General features: G+C 40.1%; 1 protein-coding gene across 1 annotated transcript in view; it reads right to left on the bottom strand.

Annotated features, from left to right (window-relative positions):
- LOC121628328 (NACHT, LRR and PYD domains-containing protein 3-like) overlaps positions 1-22,620 on the bottom strand; it is a 329,827-nt gene that overhangs the window by 11,630 nt on the left and 295,577 nt on the right. The window contains exons 6-11 of the mRNA XM_041967351.1: positions 6,136-6,246; positions 5,814-5,924; positions 4,858-4,936; positions 4,493-4,697; positions 2,558-4,346; positions 631-804 (exon numbers count right to left, since the gene is read on the bottom strand). Of these exons, the coding sequence (XP_041823285.1) occupies positions 631-804; positions 2,558-4,346; positions 4,493-4,697; positions 4,858-4,936; positions 5,814-5,924; positions 6,136-6,246 (2,469 nt within the window). The remainder of the gene's footprint in view (positions 1-630; positions 805-2,557; positions 4,347-4,492; positions 4,698-4,857; positions 4,937-5,813; positions 5,925-6,135; positions 6,247-22,620) is intronic.

Genomic DNA, 22,620 nt, shown 5'->3' with positions numbered 1-22,620 from the left:
ACACCTTGCATTACCTGTGAGTGCTGCATTGTGTGAACTTAGTTTTCTGTGCTCAAATTAAACAAAACTCACTTAAGAAACACCATGAGCAAGGAGCAACTCAGCAGCTTGGGAGTCTTGTGTATTGAATCAAAAAGAGCAAAAAAAGTCGATCTTAATAGTTTTGTAGACATTTTTGATAAAAGACATGGCAACAGGCAAATTAAACTGTTCTAAAATACAGAAATAATAAATATTAAAAGAATAACTGAAAAACAGTTTGAAATGTCTTTTTTTCTGAAATGTTTGTGTTTCTTAAACTTGAGGTGAATGTGTTGGCGCAAAATCTCTTTTTAATGAAAAACTGTAGGGACATGCAATGCTCAGCTACAGGCTGAATTCTGCCTGATTTAACATGAAGAGAACCAATTTAGTGTTTCAGCCTAAGCACATGACAGCTTTAATGTGCACTGTTGCATGTTCTACCAGTTTAGCAGCAACCTGTGCACACATGGACTATGAAAAAAAAAGTTGTGGTGTAAGAGACCTAAATCAGAGACACACAAACATCTGATATTCATACAAACAGCTTCCACAAGTTTGTTACTCATGAATAAAAACTTTTAAACTTTTAGTTTGATGAATCCTGACCTGAGAGTTTCCAGTTTGCAGTCTGGACTCTTCAGTCCACCACACAGCTTCTTCAGTCCTGAGTCCTGCAGGTCGTTGTTACTCAGGTCCAGTTCTGTCAGACTGGAGGACTGGGAGCTGAGGACTGAGGACAGAGGTCCACAGCTTGTCTCTGAGAGACCACACGCACTCAGCCTGGAGAGAAAGTTACAGATAAAAACAAAAATAACATATCGCTGCTGTCGCGCCAAAACCTCCTATGTCCAAAATTCGTGATTTTTGTTTTCCTTCATAAATCAGTACTATTGGTCACCCTCTATGTCTGCCTGTTGTTTTACAAAGATTTAACCAAAGATATATGATTAAAACATAATACAAAGTTTGATGACATTATGTCCAGTTATTACAAAACCATTCCATTTTTTTCATTTTTTGAAAAATGACAGTTTTGGAGATAGGAGGTTTTTGCCCGACAGCAGCGATATGTGACAAAATAATCAGCCCTCATGGTGGATGCAGACTGAAGGACCACCTGTAGAGAAAATCAGGTTTCTAGCCTTGTTATCGTGTCCATGTGGTGGATTTTAATGCTCAAAGACATCATGAGTGAAAAAGGATTCAGCATGGTGGCTGAGAATTTCTAGAAATGGTGGGGCTGACTTCAGATCAGATCAGTGAGGAATAGAGTTTAGCATTTATCAGCACATCATGAGCTTTGTGATGTTGGAACTATGTCACACCATCAATGAGCCTGTTTACATGCATGATCTGATTCCTGGAGTTAACAAGATTAATCACGTCATCATGTAGACAAATAATCTGATGTCCTTTATCAGATAATCTAGTTATAAGAAATCACATTAACACACCTCCATTCATCCCTAATACTCTGATATCTCACTGCATGTAGACACACATACCTGATTTATTTTGTGTTTTTTTTTATATCTTTGCATGTGCAACAAACTGTGTTCTAACAAAAGATGGAAGTGATGAAGTCACAACATGAGAGGAACAGAACAGAAAAATATGATGACATGCAGCAGTGTGAAGCCAGAGTATAAACAAAGTAAAGCATTCACAGGTAGTTTAGCAGGATTATTAGCTTTCACATTAGCACAGCTAATGCTAAGACTGTAGGTGCTGCCATGTTCAATAAAGACCAGATGTTCTAAAATTATCTGGAAGTTGAGAATTACATCAAAAAGTAGGTGCGTACTGTGTTAGAAATAAATGAATGAATGGAAAATGTAGAGCAGGGTTTTTCATAATAACACATATCAGAAGTGCATATAAATGTGTCAGATCTGATTATTACAATAGTCTGTTTCTCCCAGTAACTGAATTTTAATGGTCATGTATCTTGAAGTTGTTCTTGTCTATTGAAACACTGAAAACCACAAACTGCCATCAGTTCAATGTCCAGATTCTCATGTAAATTTAGGAGATCTTGGAAGATCTAATTCAGAAGTCCTGCAGCTTCTCACATGAAGCTTTTCCCACAAAACTGTTCAAATCTCTGTTTCATTATTTAATAAAGGAACCCAAATCTGTAGAACCCAATCAGATCTCAGAGTAAATAAAAATTCAGTAACAACAGTTCCAAATGTTTAAATTACTGCAGGAACAAACTTTAGAGTAATCAGTCTTCTTTTTAAGCTCCATCAGCATTTCCTTCTGATGACACATCTTTCAGGAAGATGAAGATCAGTGAAAATCAAACAACACAGTCTCACATTAAGAATATCTCAGTGTCTACACACCCATATCTTAATTACTATATTTCTACGAGGCTGAGCTTTCACATGTATTTATCACTGAGCTCAGAACCAAACCTGCTCTGCAGCAAACTGGAGCAGCAAAAGTAAGACAAGAAGTTCTCTGTCACATTCTGTCCTATAAACCAGCAGCAGTATGTTTCTCCACATCCTGCTATATATGTACTTACAGAGCTTTGCTGGAGGCTTTGACCACTGGCAGCAGCCTCAGAAGAACCTCCTCTGAAGGAGAGTATTTCTGCAGGTCAAACACCTCCAGATCTTCTTCTGATGACAGTAAGATGAAGACCAGAGCTGACCACTGAGCAGGAGACAGTTTATCTGTGGAGAGACGTCCTGATCTCAGGAACTGATGGATCTCCTCCTCTAGAGAACGATCATTCAGTTCATGCAGACAGTGGAACAGATTGATGCTTCTCTCTGCAGACACATTCTTACTGATCTTCTCCTTGATGTACTGGACTGTTTCCTGATTGGTCTGTGAGCTACTTCCTGTCTGTGTCATCAGGCCTCGTAGGAGACTCTGATTGGTCTGCAGTGAAAGACCCAGGAGGAAGCGGAGGAACAAGTCCAGGTGTCCATTTGGACTCTGTAAGGCCTCGTCCACAGCTCTCTGATGGAGATGTAGATCTGGTTCATTTGAACAAATAGAATCTGTTTGTTTATCTTCCATCAGGTTGATTCCAGACTTGATGAAGGTCAGACGGACATGAAGAGCAGCCAGAAACTCCTGAACACTCAGATGGACGAAGCTGAACACCTTCTCCTGGTACAGTCCTCTCTCCTCTTTAAAGATCTGTGTGAACACTCCTGAGTAAACTGAGGCTGCTGTGATATCGATGCCACACTCTGTCAGGTCTGATTCATAGAAGATCAGGTTTCCTTTCTGCAGCTGATCAAAAGCCAGTTTTCCCAGAGACTCAATCATCTTCCTGCTCTCTGGACTCCAGTGTGGATCTGTCTCAGCTCCTCCATCATACTTGACCTTCTTGACTTTGGTCTGGACCACCAGGAAGTGGATGTACATCTCAGTCAGGGTCTTGGGCAGCTCTCCTCCCTCTCTGGTTTCCAGCACATCCTCCAGAACTGTAACAGTGATCCAGCAGAAGACTGGGATGTGGCACATGATGTGGAGGCTTCGTGATGTCTTCATGTGGGAGATGATCCTGCTGGCCTGCTCCTCATCTCTGAACCTCTTCCTGAAGTACTCCTCCTTCTGTGGGTCAGTGAACCCTCTGACCTCTGTCACCATGCCAACACAGTCAGGAGGGATCTGATTGGCTGCTGCAGGTCGTGTGGTTATCCAGAGGCGAGCAGAGGGAAGCAGTTTCCCCCTGATGAGGTTAGTCAGCAGCACATCCACTGAGGTGGACTCTGTAACATCAGTCAGGGTCTCATTGTTGTGGAAGTCCAGAGGAAGTCGACTCTCATCCAGACCGTCCAAGATGAAGACAACCTGGAACTCTACAAAGCTGCAGATTCCTGCTTCTTTGGTTTCAGTAAAGAAGTGATGAACAAGTTCCACCAAGCTGAACTTTTTCTCTTTCAGCACATTCAGCTCTCTGAAAGTCAGTGGAAATGTCAACTGGATGTCCTGGTGGGCTTTGTCTTCAGCCCAGTCCAGAGTGAACTTCTGTGTTAAGACAGTTTTCCCAATGCCAGCCACTCCCTTTGTCATCACTGTTCTGATTGGTTCATCTCTTCCAGGTGGGAGTTTAAAGATGTCTTCTTGTCTGATGCTTGTTTCTGGTCTGTCTGGTTTCCTGGATGCTGTTTCAATCTGTCTGACCTCATGTTCATCATTGACCTCTGCAGTCCCTCCCTCTGTGATGTAGAGCTCTGTGTAGATCTGGTTCAGAAGGGTTGGGTTTCCTGCTTTAGCAATCCCCTCAAACACACACTGGAACTTCTTCTTCAGACCACATTTTAGTTTACGTTGACAAGCTGCAGCCAGAAGTTCTGAAAGAAAAGAAGAAATAAGAAGAGTCAGTAAAGATTTGAAGCCTCTGAGGAATGAGGATGTGAATATGTGATGTTCATGTGTTGAGACATCAGTAAATGTGTCGTTTATCCAGCAGCTTCAATCTTTAGAGAAATCCTCTCACTGCTCTGCAGACGCTCAGCCAGCTCCTCCTGCTTCATCCTCCTCAGGAAGTCCACTGTGATCTTCACTAACGCCTCTCTGCTGCTCTTCCTCTGCTCCTCATCCTCACCCTCCAACACGGAGCATTCTGGGTAATCTGCACTCAGAAGCTTCTGGATCTTCTTCAGCTCCTTCTTCATGAAAGTGATCATGTTGTCCTCCAGCAGCTGGAAGAGAAACGATATGAAGGACACAATCAGACTGAAATCATGGAGCCAAACATCAGATCCATGTTGGACACACTGACAATCCACTGGTCTACAAAGGTCAGCATGGAGATGATGTGGACAGAAGAGATGGAGAAGTAGTTGTTGTACATGTACAGACCATAAATATGGAGTCCAGCTGTGTTTGATGCTGCTGGGCAGACTGACCACTGGGAAGCTCTGAGCTCTGCTGGTCCACTCTGTGGAGGAATCAGGAAGAACCACATCACATTCTGTCACATGGAGAAGCTGCTTCCAGCTTTTAGGAAGCTCTCACCAACACCTTCATGAAGCTCTGTGCTGAGGTGCCCTGGAGCAAGGCAGCCACAGCCAGTGTGTGCTTGGATGAGACTGGTTAGACTGGGCAGCTCCCAGTATAAATGTGTGTGATGTTGGAGTTTTCCACTAAGAAAAAGTTTGGTGTGTTTGTGAGGAGCCAAACTGACTGCAGGTCACTTAGTAACTGAGGTTCAGAGAATCTCCTGAACTTCTGGAAAACGTCCAGAATCTGTTTCCTTTTTCCAGAGGAGGAAAAACTCTCGTCTGCTTCTACGTTCCACAGATGAGAAAGTTGAATTATGGAGATTCTATGTTTCCTGCACTGAGACAGAATCCTCCTGATTATTCTCAGCTCACAAGAAATATTTAATAAAACTCACATGTTTATTATTAGAGCTTCATCTGGATATTTCACCTTAAATACTGAAGATATCCTTTATTATTATTATTATTATTATTATTATTATTATTATTATTATTATTATTATTATATTATTATTAGTTTTATTATTAATATTATTAATATTATTATATTATTATTATTATTATTATTATTATTATTATTATTATTATTATTATTATTATTATATTATTATTGATTTTATTATTAATATTATTAATATTATTATATTATTATTATTATTATTATTATTATTATTATTATTATTATTTTAGTTTTTATTATTATTATTATTATCATTATTATTATTATTATTATTATCATTATTATTATTATTTTTGAGTTGAAACACAAGATGGAATAAAACTAAACTGATGCAACAATTTCACACAGCTCACCTCTGTGGCTCTGATTTAAACTCAGGAGGATTAAAATCCATCGACCAGTCGCTCTTAAAGGACAAACAGCTGGGCTCAGGTCCAGGTCCAGGTCCAGGTCCAGGTCGTCTCCTGTGAATAAAGATGGTTTAATGATTTTACAGCTGAATTCTGAAATTGTTCAACATTTAGTTTGCAGAAGAATCTGGAAGACAAATCAAATCTATCACATGACGATCATGATGCTGCAGATTCGTCTCAGCAGAGACGTCCAGAAATGATGAACCTGAAACTGGTTTTCATCTGAAACCCGATCCAACCTCCACTGGACTCTGATACTCACTGCTGGTCTGATCTGAACTCAGGAGGGTTAAGCATCGACCGGTTGCTCTTCATGGAGACACAGCTGGGTCCAGGTTTGGGTTTAGATCCAGGTTTTAGCTTCTGAAGGATCCTGATAGAAAAGCAGAAATGTTATTAAATCTCAGAGTTCAGCCTAAAACCCATCAGAGACCTGCTGAAGTTCAGAACAGATGTTTTCAGAGGAGCTCATGTCTGATGAAGAGGAGCTCATGTCTGATGAAGAGGAGCTCATGTCTGATGAAGAGGAGCTCATGTCTGATGAAGAGGAGTTCATGTCTGATGAAGAGGAGCTGTCAAAGAGACCAGATGGACGTTGATGACAGACTCAGAAGTTCTTCCAGCCTGATCAGAGATCCACATCCAGCTCAGCCTGCTGATGAAAAGCCTCTGAAAGGCCTCAGTTCAGTCTGGAACATACTGACACACTCATTCTAATTCTCTGATAAAGTCTTTACTGGTTGGTTGATCAGATGAATTCTGCTCTTTAGTTGACAAACTACACTGGAAACAAGCAACACTGGAACATCTGATGTTTGCAGGTAAACAGTGGAATTAAAAAGAAAGAAAAGAACTTTAACAGGATGATGTGAACACATCTATGTGGAGAGAATGAATCATTGGAAAGTGATTGAGCTCATTTTGATGGAAAGTTCTGCTGAACTAAAATAAATAGAAAACACTGTGAAGGCCGCGCTCTTCAAAGTGTGACGGGAACACTGCTCAGCCCGGAGAGCGTTGCTAAGGCAACAATCAGGAAGCAGAGGCCCCTATTTTTACAGATAACTCACACCTGCCTGGAAACCACCGCTTTTGCTCTCAGTGAGTGAAGGAGGGAGAAAAGTTTTATTAAAGTTTGAATCTATGACTGCTATTACACATATGATGTGAGATGATGTTTTTAATAAAAAGACTGAGTTTATGGACTGCCTGATCAATACTCAGTTATGTTTTTCTATGTGTTATGCATTACCCATTCACATTTCATATATTCCTGTTTGCTTGCTTATTTACATTATTATCCTTAGATTTAGTGATGTTCATTAGGTTTTGGTTTTGATTAATAGAACTACAGCTTACTTGTTGTTATTCTACAGCTTACAGAGAGTGCATTCACAAATAAGGTACAAATAAGAGACAGAGTTTTACACTGCTGAAGAAGTGGCGAGAGGCCCTGAAGCAGGTCTGAGTGTCCAAGCAAGGGAGTTACTCCTTATCTGCTTGCTCCAAGCAAGAGCGGAATTTCCCAGCAAACGCAGAAAATATTAACAAGCAGCCTTTGTGTAAAACTGTGAGAATAGATAGATAATGGGGCAGGGAAAAGTTTCTTCTTTTCCTTCAGCTCTGACGCAACCCAGAAGGAGGGACCACCTTGCAAGATACCCACATATGCTTTTTCCGCTGATGGAAAAGTACTGAGTGGGTTGGTTTTGAGTGTTTTTTCTGCTAGTGGGAAGGTACCAAGTGGGATTGTTTTGAGTTATGTATATATACTGGTGATAATTTGAAGAGAGACAGATTGTACGGAGATTCTGCGGAGATTTTTACGGAGCTTTTGCAGAGAATGAGGAAGGATTCTACAGATTTTCAACGGAGACTTTGTGGAGATTTAGTTAGATTTTTACAGATCTTCACCCCTTTGCTGGGATAGATTTTAGCCTTTTTACCAAGGGAGATTTTATTATTATTATTAGAGAAGACTTGGACCGCGAAAGCGGAGTCGCTCCTTGTGAGAAACTTTTACTTTGCACTCATTTCATATATTCTGCTTTTAGCCCCCACTGAAAGGGAGAACCCCGAAAAGGGAATTTAATTGTATTTTTATTTTTATTTTCTCTGTATTGTACCAATAAAAGAAAACTTTAATAAAAGGGTTATAGTTAACTTCGGTTAACTTCCCAACCAAACTTATTTCTCTTATATTTGTCCACATCCACTGAGGAGAGGAGAGGACACCACGACGAGCAGGTGAGCCCCAGATTCCCCAAAGAATCGAGGTGGAAAGGTTTGCCCATCACTTCGCGACTGGAGTCTCACTGGTCGTTAAAGATCCAAGAGAGGAAACAACAGGACGTGAGCCTGAAAGGTCGGTCAAAGAACTGACAATAGGGTAAATATTCGTCAGCGGTTTCGACAACACAGATTTCTGACTTTGGACGTGAACTTTAATGCTGTTCAATGAAGCTGTTTTCACACATGAACTGCAGCCTTGAAATGTTCCAGAAATGTTCTGGATGCAGGTGAGAAGACAAATTCCTGCAACATTCCCTCCTGATTTCTTGCAGAGATTCTGCAGCCAGCTGTCTGATCAGAGATCCAGAAACCAGGAGCTGCAGCTGCTTATTGGAGGTGGAACCATGGAGGAGGAAAGTTAGGACTTCATCTAAGAAGCAGCTCATTCTGTTAGAAGTCAGAGATGTTAGAAGCTCCAACAGAGTCAGACTGATGTCCCAGAAGGTTCCAGAAAAGCAGCAGCAGCTCATTCAGACACCAACATGTTCTTCTTTCTTCATCCAGCCTGGTTTCATGTCCACATCTTCTCCTGAAAGCTGCAGCAGCTCATTCAGACACCAACATGTTCTTCTTTCTTCATCCAGCCTGGTTTCATGTCCACATCTTCTCCTGAAAGCTGCAGCAGCTCATTCAGACACCAACATGTTCTTCTTTCTTCATCCAGCCTGGTTTCATGTCCACATCTTCTCATCCAAAGACTGTGTGAAGAAAGTGTGTCAGCTCCACGGTCCATGTGATCAGTGGACTTCAGAGGAGACGGACTCGTATGTAACATCCAGTATGACCAGTAAGGAGGAGGCTCCCTCACACAGTGGAAACATGAAGATTTGAAACACAGCTGAGTTTGAAAGAACTGAACCAGATGAATTCAGACTGATGTGACTGGATTTAGGATCAAACTGCAGCTGTTTGTGCTTCTAGAGTTATTGGAGGATGCAGGATGTTCAGATGTGATGAATCAGATCAGATGATGCAGCAGCAAAGATTCACAGTAAAACCTGATTCTGAGAGTTCAGCTTCCACTTTTACATTTTAATACTGACAACTACTTACTGTCTGATAGATCCAAGATTTTGTTGGAAATTAAGTAAACGTTGTTTAGACCGGTCGCTCTTCATGGACACACAGCTGGGTCCAGGTCCAGGTTCAGGTTTAGATCCACGTTCTAGCCTCTGAATGATCCTGATAGAACAGCAGAAATGTTATTAAATCTCAGAGTTCAGTCTAAAACCCATCAGAGACCTGCTGAAGTTCAGAACAGATGTTTTCAGAGGAGCTCATGTCTGATGAAGAGGAGCTGAATGTTGACTGACAACTACTTACTGTCTCACAGATCCATGACTTTGTTGGAAAATAATTAAATCTTCTTGTTGGTTGTTGTTTGTGGACACACAGCTGGGTTTAGGTTCACCTTTAGGTTTAACTTCATGTCCAGGTCCAGATATGAGTCTAGGTGTAGGTTTTGGTCCAGGTCCAGGTCCAGGTGCAGGTGCAGGTCCAGTTCCAGGTTCAGGTCCAGGCTGGTTCCTGTGAATCCAGATGTTTGGTGATGTGAGTTGTGATCTCTGACATGGAGAAGAGTCATGGACAGTTAGAGATGGACATCTCACCTCTGAGTGGTTTTAGAGGGAGGGACTCCCTCCTCTCTGTCCTGATCCATGATGCTGGATTCACATCAGCTCACACACACTTTCTACCTTCACCTGCAGAGGAAACACACATCATTCATCTGAACATCTACTGAAATCCTCCTTTCCATCATCTGCTGCTCCTCCTCTGATTGGCTCTGAGTTTCTGCTTCATATCAGAGTCAGATGGATGCAGTCAGACAGCAGTGAGGAAGAGGAAGCTGCCTTCAGCTGCTGGACTTCTATCAGGACACCAGATGGAGGGATGGAGCTGCAGACCAGCCTCAAAAGAGAAAACATTTCTCCTCCTTTTATTACCATGAACAGAAAGTGAAACTAAATCAGATGAAGATTTAAAACAGGAAGCAGGAAAAAAAGTTTGACATTTTCTGTCAGAAACAGAAACTAAAGGATGAAGTTAAAGAAGGAAAAATGAAGTGATTCCAGTTTGGATGGAAAGTCTGACTGAAGGAGCTGCAGAATCACACACTGTAGGTTCTGATCCGTTAACCTGCTTCCTGTCAGCCACTCCTCATCTTCATCATCTTCACCTCTACAGGTGGATTATCTGCTCCATCACAGCTGCTCACACTGAAGCTTTTTTCCACATTTAGGATCAATTTTCATTTCAGCTGTTTCACTGAAAATCTTCCTGCAGCAGTTTGACTCAAAGAAGGTGAAAGTGTTCAGATCAGAGCGGAGACCAGTTCTACAGAGAAGCTTTACTGGTAATCTCCTGGAAACTGGAATAAAGACAGAAATAAAATGAGGGTTTAGTGTCAAACAGCAGATGAATGTGGTTCAATCAGCGGTTCCAGCCTTAAAGTTAGAAGGGTTAGGGTTAGAAGTTTAGAAGTCAAAATCTACATCTGGTTCTTTTAGGCTGGAATCATGTTTTAATACTGTCTTTCCCCACACTGGAATTTTATTTCTTGCATTTTATCCATTTTATGTTAGCATCTTCGTCCTGTTTTTATGTCATTAATTGCATTTCTTTTAATATTTGTTTGTTTGTTATTTTAATGCCCTTGTATTGCTTTCTGCACCCTGCTGAAATGTTTTATGTAAACACTTTTAATTGTCTTGTACATGAAATGTGCCTTACAAATAAATTTGCCTTGCCTAAACTGCAGGTGCGACTAAGTTCAGCAGGAAAAAATCTAATATTTCTATGGTAGAAATTACGGGGAGTCTGTTTCTCTTAACTTTTTGTCTGATTTTGTCTTTGATTTTTATAACACTAAAACTCAACCCAGGGGTGGAGGGGGTTAAAATAATCAACTTTCATGTTATTCAGTACTTTTTGCACAAGTATCCTGATGTTACTTAAATGAAAAGAGTTAATTGGTGAGTGTTATTTCTGATCATACATCAGATCATCTCTCAGTGTGATGGACAGCTGCTTTGTTTGTTTGTTGTTGCCATGAGTTACTTCTTTTGCTTTAGGTGGTTGTTAGAACAACTTTCCGTCCCTACCTGAGATGATTCTGCTTGTGTAGCTGCAGACAGTAGCAGGATGTTTCTGGAAAAACATTTTCTGATTGAGCCTCATGCACCTATAGTGGGTGCATGTGACTTGGCAACTCATGGTGCACACTCCAGACGAGGTCTCTCTAAAGACCCCTGTGTTATTCAAATCCTGTATATCTTCTCTAAATCCTCTGAAATGTATTTTCTCTCATGCTAGTGATGTGTTGTTCATGAACGATCCGGCTCTGAGAACCAATTCTTTGTAGTGAACGAGAAGAACTGATTCCTATCTAAGGGAGCCATATCTTTTGAAGAGGTAGGACTTTATATTGATGGGCCCACCATGCGGTCAATTCCATACAAGGGAAAGACTGGGATCATACCACTATGTAAGGAAGGAAGGGTTCTTAGAAGACAGGGATGTAGTGGTACCGACCAGATACACAGAGAGAGCTGGAAGCCAGATTTAAATCACAAATGCAGGGCTCCAGACTAAGTTTTAGCAATGGTTGTACTGGTGTACCAAACTTTTCAGTTCGGGTGCATCAGCGAAAATTTAGGTGAACCCGTCTCAGTACTGTGGTTTGTCCTAAATCCAGACTGACTTTCGTCTAAAATATTTTTTATGTAAAATTAATTTAGTTTAATAAAAAGAACTTTTTCAAGAAGTTTACCTAAAAACGGTGAGTTGGATACAGGTTGGTAGTTATCAAGACCTTCCACAACGTCTCTAAATACGAGGCTAAAATATTTTTTTAAATCTTTCTTCTCATTAGGTTGGAAACCAGGAACTTTTTTTCTTTTACTTTACATCATTTTCCACAAATATCTACATCCCTTAGAAGAAAGTCTGTTTATCCTCTTTTTTATAAAGGTTTTATGTTTTTATTTATTTTAAAACCTATAAACAAAAATAAATATGTGGTTCTTCTAAAATAACAAATATCCTATGGTGGCTCTTTATTAAAAATATATATTAAGTTTCCTGTTTGAAAGGTCTGGTAACATCTGCGTCTCTAAAGGAGTTTTATTTAGCTGGCTGAGGGAAAAATGGCTCTTTGGATTGGAAAGGCTGCAGACCCCTGCACTAAACACATAAACAGGTTTAGCAGCAGTTTTCTCTTTAAACAGCAACAGTTAAAATATTTCTTCATATATAAAACCACATATTTATGAGAAAGAAGGATGAAACTTTCAGGATTTACTAACTAAAAGGTAAAAAGTCAGCAGGATGGATTTAAAGCTGTGAAGCTGCTTCCTTCTAAACACAGAAGGAACAATATGTGATGAATATCAGCATCAGGTGAACAGACAGAAAGCAGGATGAGAATCTCACAGCTTCTAGATGGTGAGGAGAGAGAAATATTCACAATATGCACAATAACTTCCATCCATGCACCTTCACTGCTTCATTATCCACATTTCTGGCCTATAAATTCGACAACTGCACAGGTATATATGCTTCATCAGTACCACCCCTTCATATTGAAAAATGTGACAGGGTGGTAAATTTTAACATTAATTTGCTGCCAGTTCACTACATAGTAAGCTAGCTGACTCAGCATATCTGATTTCAATCTGAAATATCATTTAGTTTTCTTTAATATTGTTCTTCTTAAAGGAAAAAAAAAGTTTTCCTGATCTATTTTTTCGTTTTGGGGTGGTGACATCAAACTTGACGGACCCTATTCAACCTATAATAACATCAAATATCAGATAATGTGGGAACTTATCTGCTATTGAACTTGGATCCGAGGCTCACATGATGTCATTTTCTTTTTGTAATGATGTGTAAAATAAGAGTATATTCTTTACAGACTAAAAAGTAAGTGTGACGAGGGCATATGTTATACTAAGGAAGACATTCAAGTTGTAATTTTTTTTTAAATAAAAATAATATTTATTCTTTTAAAAAAATTAGTTTATAATATCAAGAATATCCCTCTCATCCTGAAAACAATAACATTTTGTTTAAAAATATGTATATATTTCTTGTTGCATGCATATTCCATGTGCTAATTAAAGATGATGAAAGATTGTATTTTTTTTCTTTTAAATGAGCATTGCCTCTTATTATGCGATTAAGAACAAATATCTTAACAGCTTGGAACTTTTAAAATGCAGTGGGACACATTTTTATGGATTTTTAATGCCATCAAATGTTGAGGACTCAAATGGCACCAGTTTCATAGAATAATCCAGCTACATGCCCTCTACTGGCTGCTGGTGGAACTGCAGTTTGTTAAATACTACCCTCTTGTGGCTGATGTTGGAACTGCAGTTTATTAGCTACATGCCCTCTACTGGCTGATGGTGGAACTGCAGTTTATTTGTTGAGTCATTCTATGAAACGGGTGTCATTTCCACTTCTTAATAAATCTTTTCCACAGGTATAAAATATTTTAATATTACCTTTAATTTTAATATTACTTATAATTATTCAGACCTGGGAGTCATTCTTTTACCACCCTGTTATGGACAATATGCACACAATGACCAATAATACATGAAATCATTTGTAAAAACTGTGTGTTTTCATACCAGTAAAGTGTCCTTTATTAGACATTAATATTTGAAAATGTAATTTAAGTTTAAAACAACTGCACAGGTATATATGTTTCATCGGTACCACCCCTTCATAATAAAAAATGTGACAGGGTGGTAAATTTCAACATTAATTTGCTGCCAGTTCACTACATGGTAAGCTAGCTGACTCAGCATATCTGATTTCTTCTTCCGGCTCTCGACGAAGGCAGACGCTTTTTTCTTCTCTCTCCCTCCCACTCTGCCCTGCTACTTTGTCCTGTCATCTCTGAGTCTCTCTCTGCATTTCTTTCTGAAACCAAAATCTGTAACAATGGATTTGATCAGCTGGTCTCCTGGCATATCGCAAAATTCGGACATTGTCGGCGGTCACTGGCAAGGTGCCGGATTTCTGTGCAGGTGTGTGTCGAGCTATGAACAATCAGACTTTGACGTTGCAGGAACTGAATCGTAAACTGGAGGCCCAGGATGGCAAGCTGGTTGCGATTTCAGGAGCTTGTACGTAAGGGGGACACCAACTGGGAGAAGTTGTCGGCTCGGCTGGATGGAAATTGACCCAAATTCTGATGATTGGAGTCGCCAGTGGGACCACTGAGAGACTCAAGGCAGACGAAACAGCTCTGGCCTGAACCAAAACAAATGCTGTTATCAATTCGGCTCCCTGCACTGGACTTGGATGGCTGGTTAAAAAGTTCTCCTGGAATGTCTTGTTGAGGGATGCTCAGTCCCCCACCCTCCCCCCACCCTCCTCACGGGCGATGGACTTTTTCCTGGATCAGCTCCCAAGGACGCCCCACTATCATCAGGTGGCAGAGACTGGAGATGGAGAACTGGGAGAAAGTTCAAATGCTCACTTACTGCTCACACACACCACACTCACATACACCACTACAGATACACCTCCCCCGATGATCCACTGCCTTGGACGTTCCTTCCCCCCTCCCTCCACTCCCGGGCGGCGGGTCGACTGGATGCGCTCATGTCAGCTGCGTCCTCACTTGCTGTGATGGGAGACCCCTTTCCCACCCTGCCACATGTTTCTGATGTTGTGAATGTCTGAGTTATGTGCTTTTATGTACCGAGGAGGTTCTTTTGTATCTCAACACTGGGCCCTTAGGCCCAGTGCGGTGATGCCTTTTTTTCTCCCCAGCCACATCTTTTCCCCCAATGTTATCTTTTCCTTCTATATCTACTCTAATACATAGGCGCGCTGCCTCAGCGGCTGCTGCCTCAGTATGCCTGTTTCCTGTTGTGTCTACATGTTGTTGCTGTCTAGTCTTGGACAGGTTGTACTGAAACAATCTCGTTGTACCTGTGTTCTGCACTGTGTATAATGACAATAAATCTTTTGAATCTTGAATCTTGGATTGAAATATCATTTTGTTTTCTTTAATTTGGTTCTTCTTAAAGAAAAAAAAAGTTTTGGTGATGGTGACATCAAGCTTGACTTATGCCTTCTTGACATTAATCTGATAACTGAAAGCATGTGTCTGTGGTTTGTTCAAAAAGAAAAACAATTTCATTATGAGGATTCTTGCCCCCCTCCCCTCTTTCTGTTTCCCTGCTAATGACAGTCGCCAAGAATACCTGAACATAAATGTACAAATGAGCATTTCTGTCTTCAGGTGGATATTGAGAAGCTGGATTACAACCTGCCACTGTTCTTTAACGGATTATCTGAAACTGATCATCTGTTGGAGCTCTTGGCCTGTAAGGGAATCCATGAAATGCTGGAATGTGGAGGGTCCAAGATCCTTCCTGTCATTCCTCATCTGATTCAGCCCATCCGCAGTAAGTCTGAGACCTGTCAACTCTTACATTTTACCAAACACACATAACACATTGTCTCTATCTGTTTTTTTTTTTTCTTTTGCATCATTTTACCTTGACTGTGTTTAGGTGTTATTTCTGTAAAAACGGCCCTGCTGTATGACAGCAGAGAGAGTTCAACAGGCTGGAGCATAACACCAGCTTGTCTGTTGTACAGTCAAGTTGATGAAAATTTATTCTTAATTTGCTGATCTTTTATCTATTTGAATGTGTTTTACTAAGCTGCAGTTAGTAGAGCTCTCACGGCCACTATGTCCTGTCTTCATAAACTTTTGCATCATTTTTACAAACTTCTCTATAATATATTAAATGAAAGGCTGAATATAGCTGACGCGACGTACCATCTGAAATGGAATTATTTTAAAAATATACCTATTCAGCAAGCCCCCTCTGTCCTCTACATGCATGTGCTGACTAAACGGTAGTTAATAACTATAGCAACAGAAACTCAGACGCCGGGCAGCAGACGGCAGATCAGAGCAGCCTGCAGGCTTATTGAACATGTAGGAAACTATCTGTGGATTTTGACTGTTTGAAACAAAATGTTGCATCATCCTCTGGACACACACAAGCTGTAAGAGCTGAACCCGCCTCTGAAATGATTCTGTCACGTAACATAACTGCAGCCGACCGAGCTGCAGGTTCTGTGTCAGAGCCGGTTACCTTGGCAACGTGTCACAACAAAATAGTCCACTCAGCCGCTTCTTATGAAAAACTTACAATTTTACCGGTAAAAAACAACATTAACACATTAATAATTTATTTAATATTTTTTCTTTCTTAATGGACCATGGTATAAGCGGGATAACGCCCTCCGAGGTGGCCATCATCATAAATTAATGGACTTCGAGGAGGCAACCGGTTCACGCCTCCGCGTCGGTGAATCCACCTTTAACTTGATGAACTGTTAAAAAAGAACACACACAGATTAAATAGAATTTCTTTCTTTCTTTTTTAGTATCAAAGCATGGACATTCTTTCGTCAACTTCTGTAAAAGACTAACCCACAAAATACCTCTGCTTAGTGTTTCCAACAAACATTTAAACAGCCTTTCAAATACAAAACGCAAGAAAAATCTAATGAACACTTAAATCACCAACACTTAATATACCATAATAAAGTTACCATAAGTAAAGGTTTTATGGAAAATTAACAAAACCTGTACAAATTCTATAAGAAATTAATGTGCATGACCACTTTGATTTCCAATTTATTTACAATGGGTCTATGAAATGAAATAAATATGCAGAAATGTAAACATACTGAATTAGGAAATGTATTACTGTTAACATATTTATGAAAAAATGAACTGAACATTCACAAAAACAGTTTGTCTCGCAAGACTGTAGGAAGACTGAGATTTCTTAAACTGCAGGTTTTTTCCTCCTCAGCCGCCAAATGGAACAACTTTGCTTACTACCTCATTTGTAAATGCCTGTGCATGTTAGGTTGTAAGAACTTCACACAGAATCTGTTTCTCCATTTCACTTAGTGTGCAGTGTGAATCCAGGAGACCTGAAGACAAGCAGCATTCAGTCTTTGGCCACAGTTTTTAAGCAAATAGCTCCTTTTTAAACTTAACTATGCCATTCACATCTTATCTTTGTAGAAATGTACAAATAAAGAAATGAACAACCTTTAAAGGGTAAAAATGTCAGATGCATGACAGTTTTATCTTTAACTGCCAAGGAAAATGGACGCTCTGCTATCTGGAGCCATTAATGCAGTTCTATTTTACAAAATAAAGTCTAAACAGTGTGATAACAGGACTAGGCCAGGGTGGGCTATTTAAAAGAAAGCAAAGTTATGAGCTCCATCCTCTCTGCAAAGAACAAGACTTTCCGTTTAGAGAATTCTCCCTAATTGTGGACAATCACAGCATTTCCAGAACCAAAAACCCTCCACCATGCATGACACGTTGTATGACATTAACATGTTTTCTGTGTTTCACAGAGCAAATGATAACATCCTACAGCTTAGTGAACTTAGTGAACGCTTTGAACAAGCTTCATCTAAAGGTTCCATGTAACTTAGTAAGAGAAATATATCACTTAAGAAAAACTGGTCCTTGTCATTGCTTTAGAAACCCTGGCCTGGCAACAATATGGCTACAGCCATGGCTATGAAGCAACATACTGTGTCCTAGATAATGTCCATCACCTAAACATTGCTCTCAAGGATGTCATTGAACTCAGCACGGAAGTCTGGGAAACGTTGGTAGCAGTCAGGTAGCTGCAGAAACTTTCCACAGGTGCCACCAATCTTGTAAAGATGCCGAAGGATCTCTCGCTCTTGGTTGCTTACAAACTGAAGAAAGGCCTCTGTCAAGTCACTGTAAACTTCTCCAAAAACATCTCCTCCAAAAAGGGGGCGGAGCTTAATGGGAAGATGGTGGTAATCTTGGTGTCCTCTAAGGAGAATTCTGCCAGTGGCTTTCCAGGTATCAGCCTTGAAATCATGTCAGATGAAGGTACTTTCATTGTTGTCCCCAGTGTGCAGCGATCGTAGAATTCATGCCAAAAAAGCAGCCTGACCCACTACCAGCTTCCTCAGTGTTATCTGGGAGTAATCGCCTCACCTCCAGTGGACTGGTCAAAATGTCTTCAGTCATGTCATTAGAGCAGTTTACATGGTGTGTATATATATATATATATATATATATATATATATATATATATATATATCACCTTTGTGTGAGGAGTGTGAACAGGTGTATCAGGCTGATAAATAAGTGTCATCTGGCTCAAACTCAGCCCCTCGGTTTGGACCAAAGACAATTTCAGGGTCAGAGTTATCATGAAGTTCTGCTCCAAGGGTTATTTGGTCTGGAAGAAAAATTGTATCCCTGTGAAATCTCTGGTAAGATCAAATGGATCTCTGAAGCAACTGGTAGATCAGATATGACAGTGTGGTTTGTAATATTTGAGCGGACTGTGGCAACCTGTTCCTGGTCTTGATCTGAGTAAAGAGACACCTGAGACAGGGATCGGGTTTCAGAAACTTCAATCATCTCATCTGGACCCTCAAAGCTGGAACCATCTTGCCTTCTGACTGACTTGTAGAGGAATCTTCACTGACTGCTTTTGGCTGAGTGGCAACGTAGAAACGCAGCTTGGGAAGTTTAACAGGGTCATAAATTGTGCCGATTGAGACGCCATCAGAAAAGATGTTTTGTTTAAAGGTCCCATATTATGCAAAATTCACTTTTTAATGGTTTTGGAACAGTCATACTGGTCCCCCCGCATGTGTAGGAGACCCGTAAGTGTGAAACTCTTTCAGGCGCTCTCTCTCCCCCCTGCTCCACCTCTAGGGAAGTAAGCGCTGAAATGAGCTTGTTTGAAAGCCTGTACGTTATGACGTCATAAGGGACAATAACCACTCCCCACAGAGCGATGGACCCGTCTACCGGCTCTCAAAGCCCGCCCTCTAAAAATCACCTAGCGCCCAGTGTTTTTCCCTCTTCAGCAACCCTCGTTAGCGGACATGGCTAAGCGACAGAAGCACTGTTCTGTTTGTGGCTGCATAAATGAACACGAAAACGTTTTTTTACTTCCATCCACTGAACCCACGAGGACTGAGTGGATTAATTTTATTTTTGGAGGAAATGTACCCGGAAAACTTCCAAAGGTTTTGCATGTCTGTGGCCAGCATTTCAAAGAGGACTGTTTCCACAACATGGGGGCATGGAAAGCAGGCTTCGCCAACCGTTTGAAGCTGAAGCCAGGTTCAATACCAACTGTCCGTGACACAGCTGGAGAGGTAAGAGCTGGCAGTTATTTTATCGTTTCGGCCTTATTAGTCTGATAGCTTGAAAATATATTAGCCTGTCAATCACCTCATGACGGGCGATGCGATGGGCGGAGCCAACAGCTGAGCTGCTCCACCAGGGTTCCGCCCACCATAAACGGCACATTTCTGAAGCTGCTAAAAAGAGGGAGGTGAAGAGAAGCCGCTGCACTCAAACTGAGGGTCGATTTGTCCATACCATGGCGGAAATATTTCATTTAGATATTAATGAATGGTCTCAGATTGGGAATAAAGTGTATAATATGGGACCTTTAAAGTCCCAAACATCAAATCTGAAGTCAGATTCATGACCTTTACTCCAAGTACCATTTGGAAAAAAAGATTCTTCCCTCTTTCAGAATCTCATCATCTCCAGCACTGATGTCCATAACAACCTTTCTTGTGCCGCCTCCTTGTTTTGTCCTGACTTGCTTAGTTTCATGTTTCTCCTTGTGTATCCAGCCCATTTCAATTGTCCGTGTGTTTAGTTTTCGTCTGGATTGTGGTTGTGAAGTTTCCGGCTCCTCTTCACTTTGTCTCTTTTCTTTTCTTAACTTCATTTTCTCACCCAGTTTTTCAAAAAGACCCAATTTTCGTTCTGAAACTGGTTTTTGTAAAAATGTAAAAGTGGTTCTGTCTCCGTATGAGGGAACATAGTTGGCCAAAGCTGAATCATCCATAAGCTGAATGACATCCATGTCAATCTGGAAAGCAAAGGAATATCTTGAATGAGACAAATAATTTAATGTACAATACTTTTGAATCTTACTTGTTATTCTAGAAAACAAGCACAGCAGACAGGGAGGTCAACAAATAGCTGAAGGGGAAAATATTCAGTGTTTTAGCACCATGCCATCACCTGAACGGTAAACTGAACCATAAAAATGTCGTTAATGTTCCAGCTGAAGTTTGACATACTTGGACTCATCAGCTGCAGATGTCTTTCTTTTTCCTGCTCCCCCATTTTAGGATCAGATATCATTTTCTTGCAGATGTAATTTTCATTTTCTCACAAAATAAATTTGATAGAAACCATATTTAGAAAAACTCTAGACTTTCTGTCTTATTCATGGGGTTGGCCTTTTTTTCATGCTACTGTAAATGTGCAAAGGCTTCGCTGTGGTCACGATAGACACAACATGATATGGAAACAGTAGAAGGTACATGAACGGCTAAATGAAGATGACTCATTGATCTAAGCGGTAAATCAACTAATCATTTAACTTCATGATTTACCCAAAATGGAAACAAACATTTCTACTGCTCACATCCATCACATCCATCTCAAATCTCACATGGCAGTGGCTCAGGCGGTAGAGCAGGTCGTCCAATGATCGGAAGGTCGGCGGTTCGATTCCCGCTCCCGCAGTCATCTGTCGTTGTGTCCTTGGGCAAGACACTTAACCCTCCTTGCCTCCAGTGTTGGCATCGCTGGTGTATGAATGTGTGGATGAATGTTCGGTGATGGTCGGAGAGGCCGTAGGCGCAGACTGGCAGCCACGTTTCCATCAGCTTGCCCCAGGGCAGCTGTGGCTACACACGTAGCTTACCATCACCAGGTATGAGTGAGGAGTGGATGAATAATGGATTCACACAATGTAAAGCGCTTTGGGTGCCTTGAAAAGCGCTATATAAATCTAATCCATTATTATTATTATTATTATTAATAGGAATCTACAATTCTAAGGTTGCTTTTATTAAAAAGAGATTTCCTTCCTTAAATTCAGGAAGTTCAAGTGAATTTTACTTTGACTAACATATAAGTATATTTAGAAAAGTCAGCTTATAAAGTGTAAGGAAAGACTTTTTGCTCTCTGACACACTGGTTTGTCCTTTCAAGCTCTAATTTTCATCCCATGTGGAGACTATCACTGGTATCTTCACACTATTATCATAAAATTAAAGTCTTAAATCAGGACTTTCCAATATCAAGATATGTGGCTGAAAATAATATTTAAATAATCTGGAGATTCTTAAAAAGTATGGACTTTAAATTTCAGACGGCTAAAATAATAACCTTAATTATTTTGGATCCACTTTCCTGAAAGAAGGTAAAATGAATATACCTGGTTAGCCAGTATACAAGGTAGTTACCAAGCTGCCAAAACACACCTTCTGCTCCTCCATTAGTGCCAGAACTTCTTCTGGTAAACCCTGACCTCCAAGAAAGTCCATCACGGAGATCCACATTTTACAAGGTCCAGTCTTGCTGCTTATGATACTATCAAAAATATCATAAACAAGTTACGTGAGGTTGACTTAAGGTAATCTTCGATAGCTAATCAAGTTAGAAACAATGGTGTGTGTTTAGCTAACGATACCTGATATAGTTCGTGTCATTTCCACAGTTTAAACCTGTTCACAACGAGAAGAATCACAATAAAGAGATACGATGAGGCTTTAATAAAACTCAACCGTGGCTCACTTTCACATCAAGAAGCTGCTCACGCACGTTGTATCTGGCATGTGGTCGTCCTCTGTCTTTATTTCTTTTACTTTATTCACATTTCTACTTTATTCTCCACATTTCTACTTTATTCTCCACATTTCTACTTTATTCTCCACATTTCTACTTTATTCTCCTCATTTCTACTTTATTCTCCACATTTTTACTTTCTTCTCCACATTTCTACTTTATTCTCCACGTTTCTACTTTATTCTCCTCATTTCTACACTATTCTCCACATTTCTACTTTATTCACATTTCTACTCTATTCTCCACTTTTCTACTTTATTCTCCACATTTCTACTTTATTCTCCACATTTCTACTTTATTCACATTTCTACTTTATTCTCCACATTTCTACTTTATTCTCCACATTTCTACATTATTCTCCACATTTCTACTTTATTCTCCACATTTCTACTTTATTCTCCACATTTCTACGCGATTCTCCACATTTCTACTTTATTCTCTACATTTCTACGCTATTCTCCACATTTCTTCTTTATTCACATTTCTAATTTATTCTCCACTTTTCTACTTTATTCTCCACATTTCTACTTTATTCACATTTCTAATTTATTCTCCACTTTTCTACTTTCTTCTCCACATTTCTACTTTCTTCTCCACATTTCTACTTTATTCTCCTCATTTCTACACTATTCTCCACATTTCTACTTTATTCTCCACTTTTCTACTTTATTCTCCACATTTCTACTTTATTCTCCACATTTCTACTTTATTCACATTTCT

Source organism: Melanotaenia boesemani, chromosome 2 (genome assembly GCF_017639745.1).
Source record: "Melanotaenia boesemani isolate fMelBoe1 chromosome 2, fMelBoe1.pri, whole genome shotgun sequence".
Classification (NCBI taxonomy): domain Eukaryota; kingdom Metazoa; phylum Chordata; class Actinopteri; order Atheriniformes; family Melanotaeniidae; genus Melanotaenia; species Melanotaenia boesemani.
The sequence above is the reverse complement of the archived record's forward strand: the minus strand, read 5'-3'. Positions and strand labels throughout refer to the sequence as shown.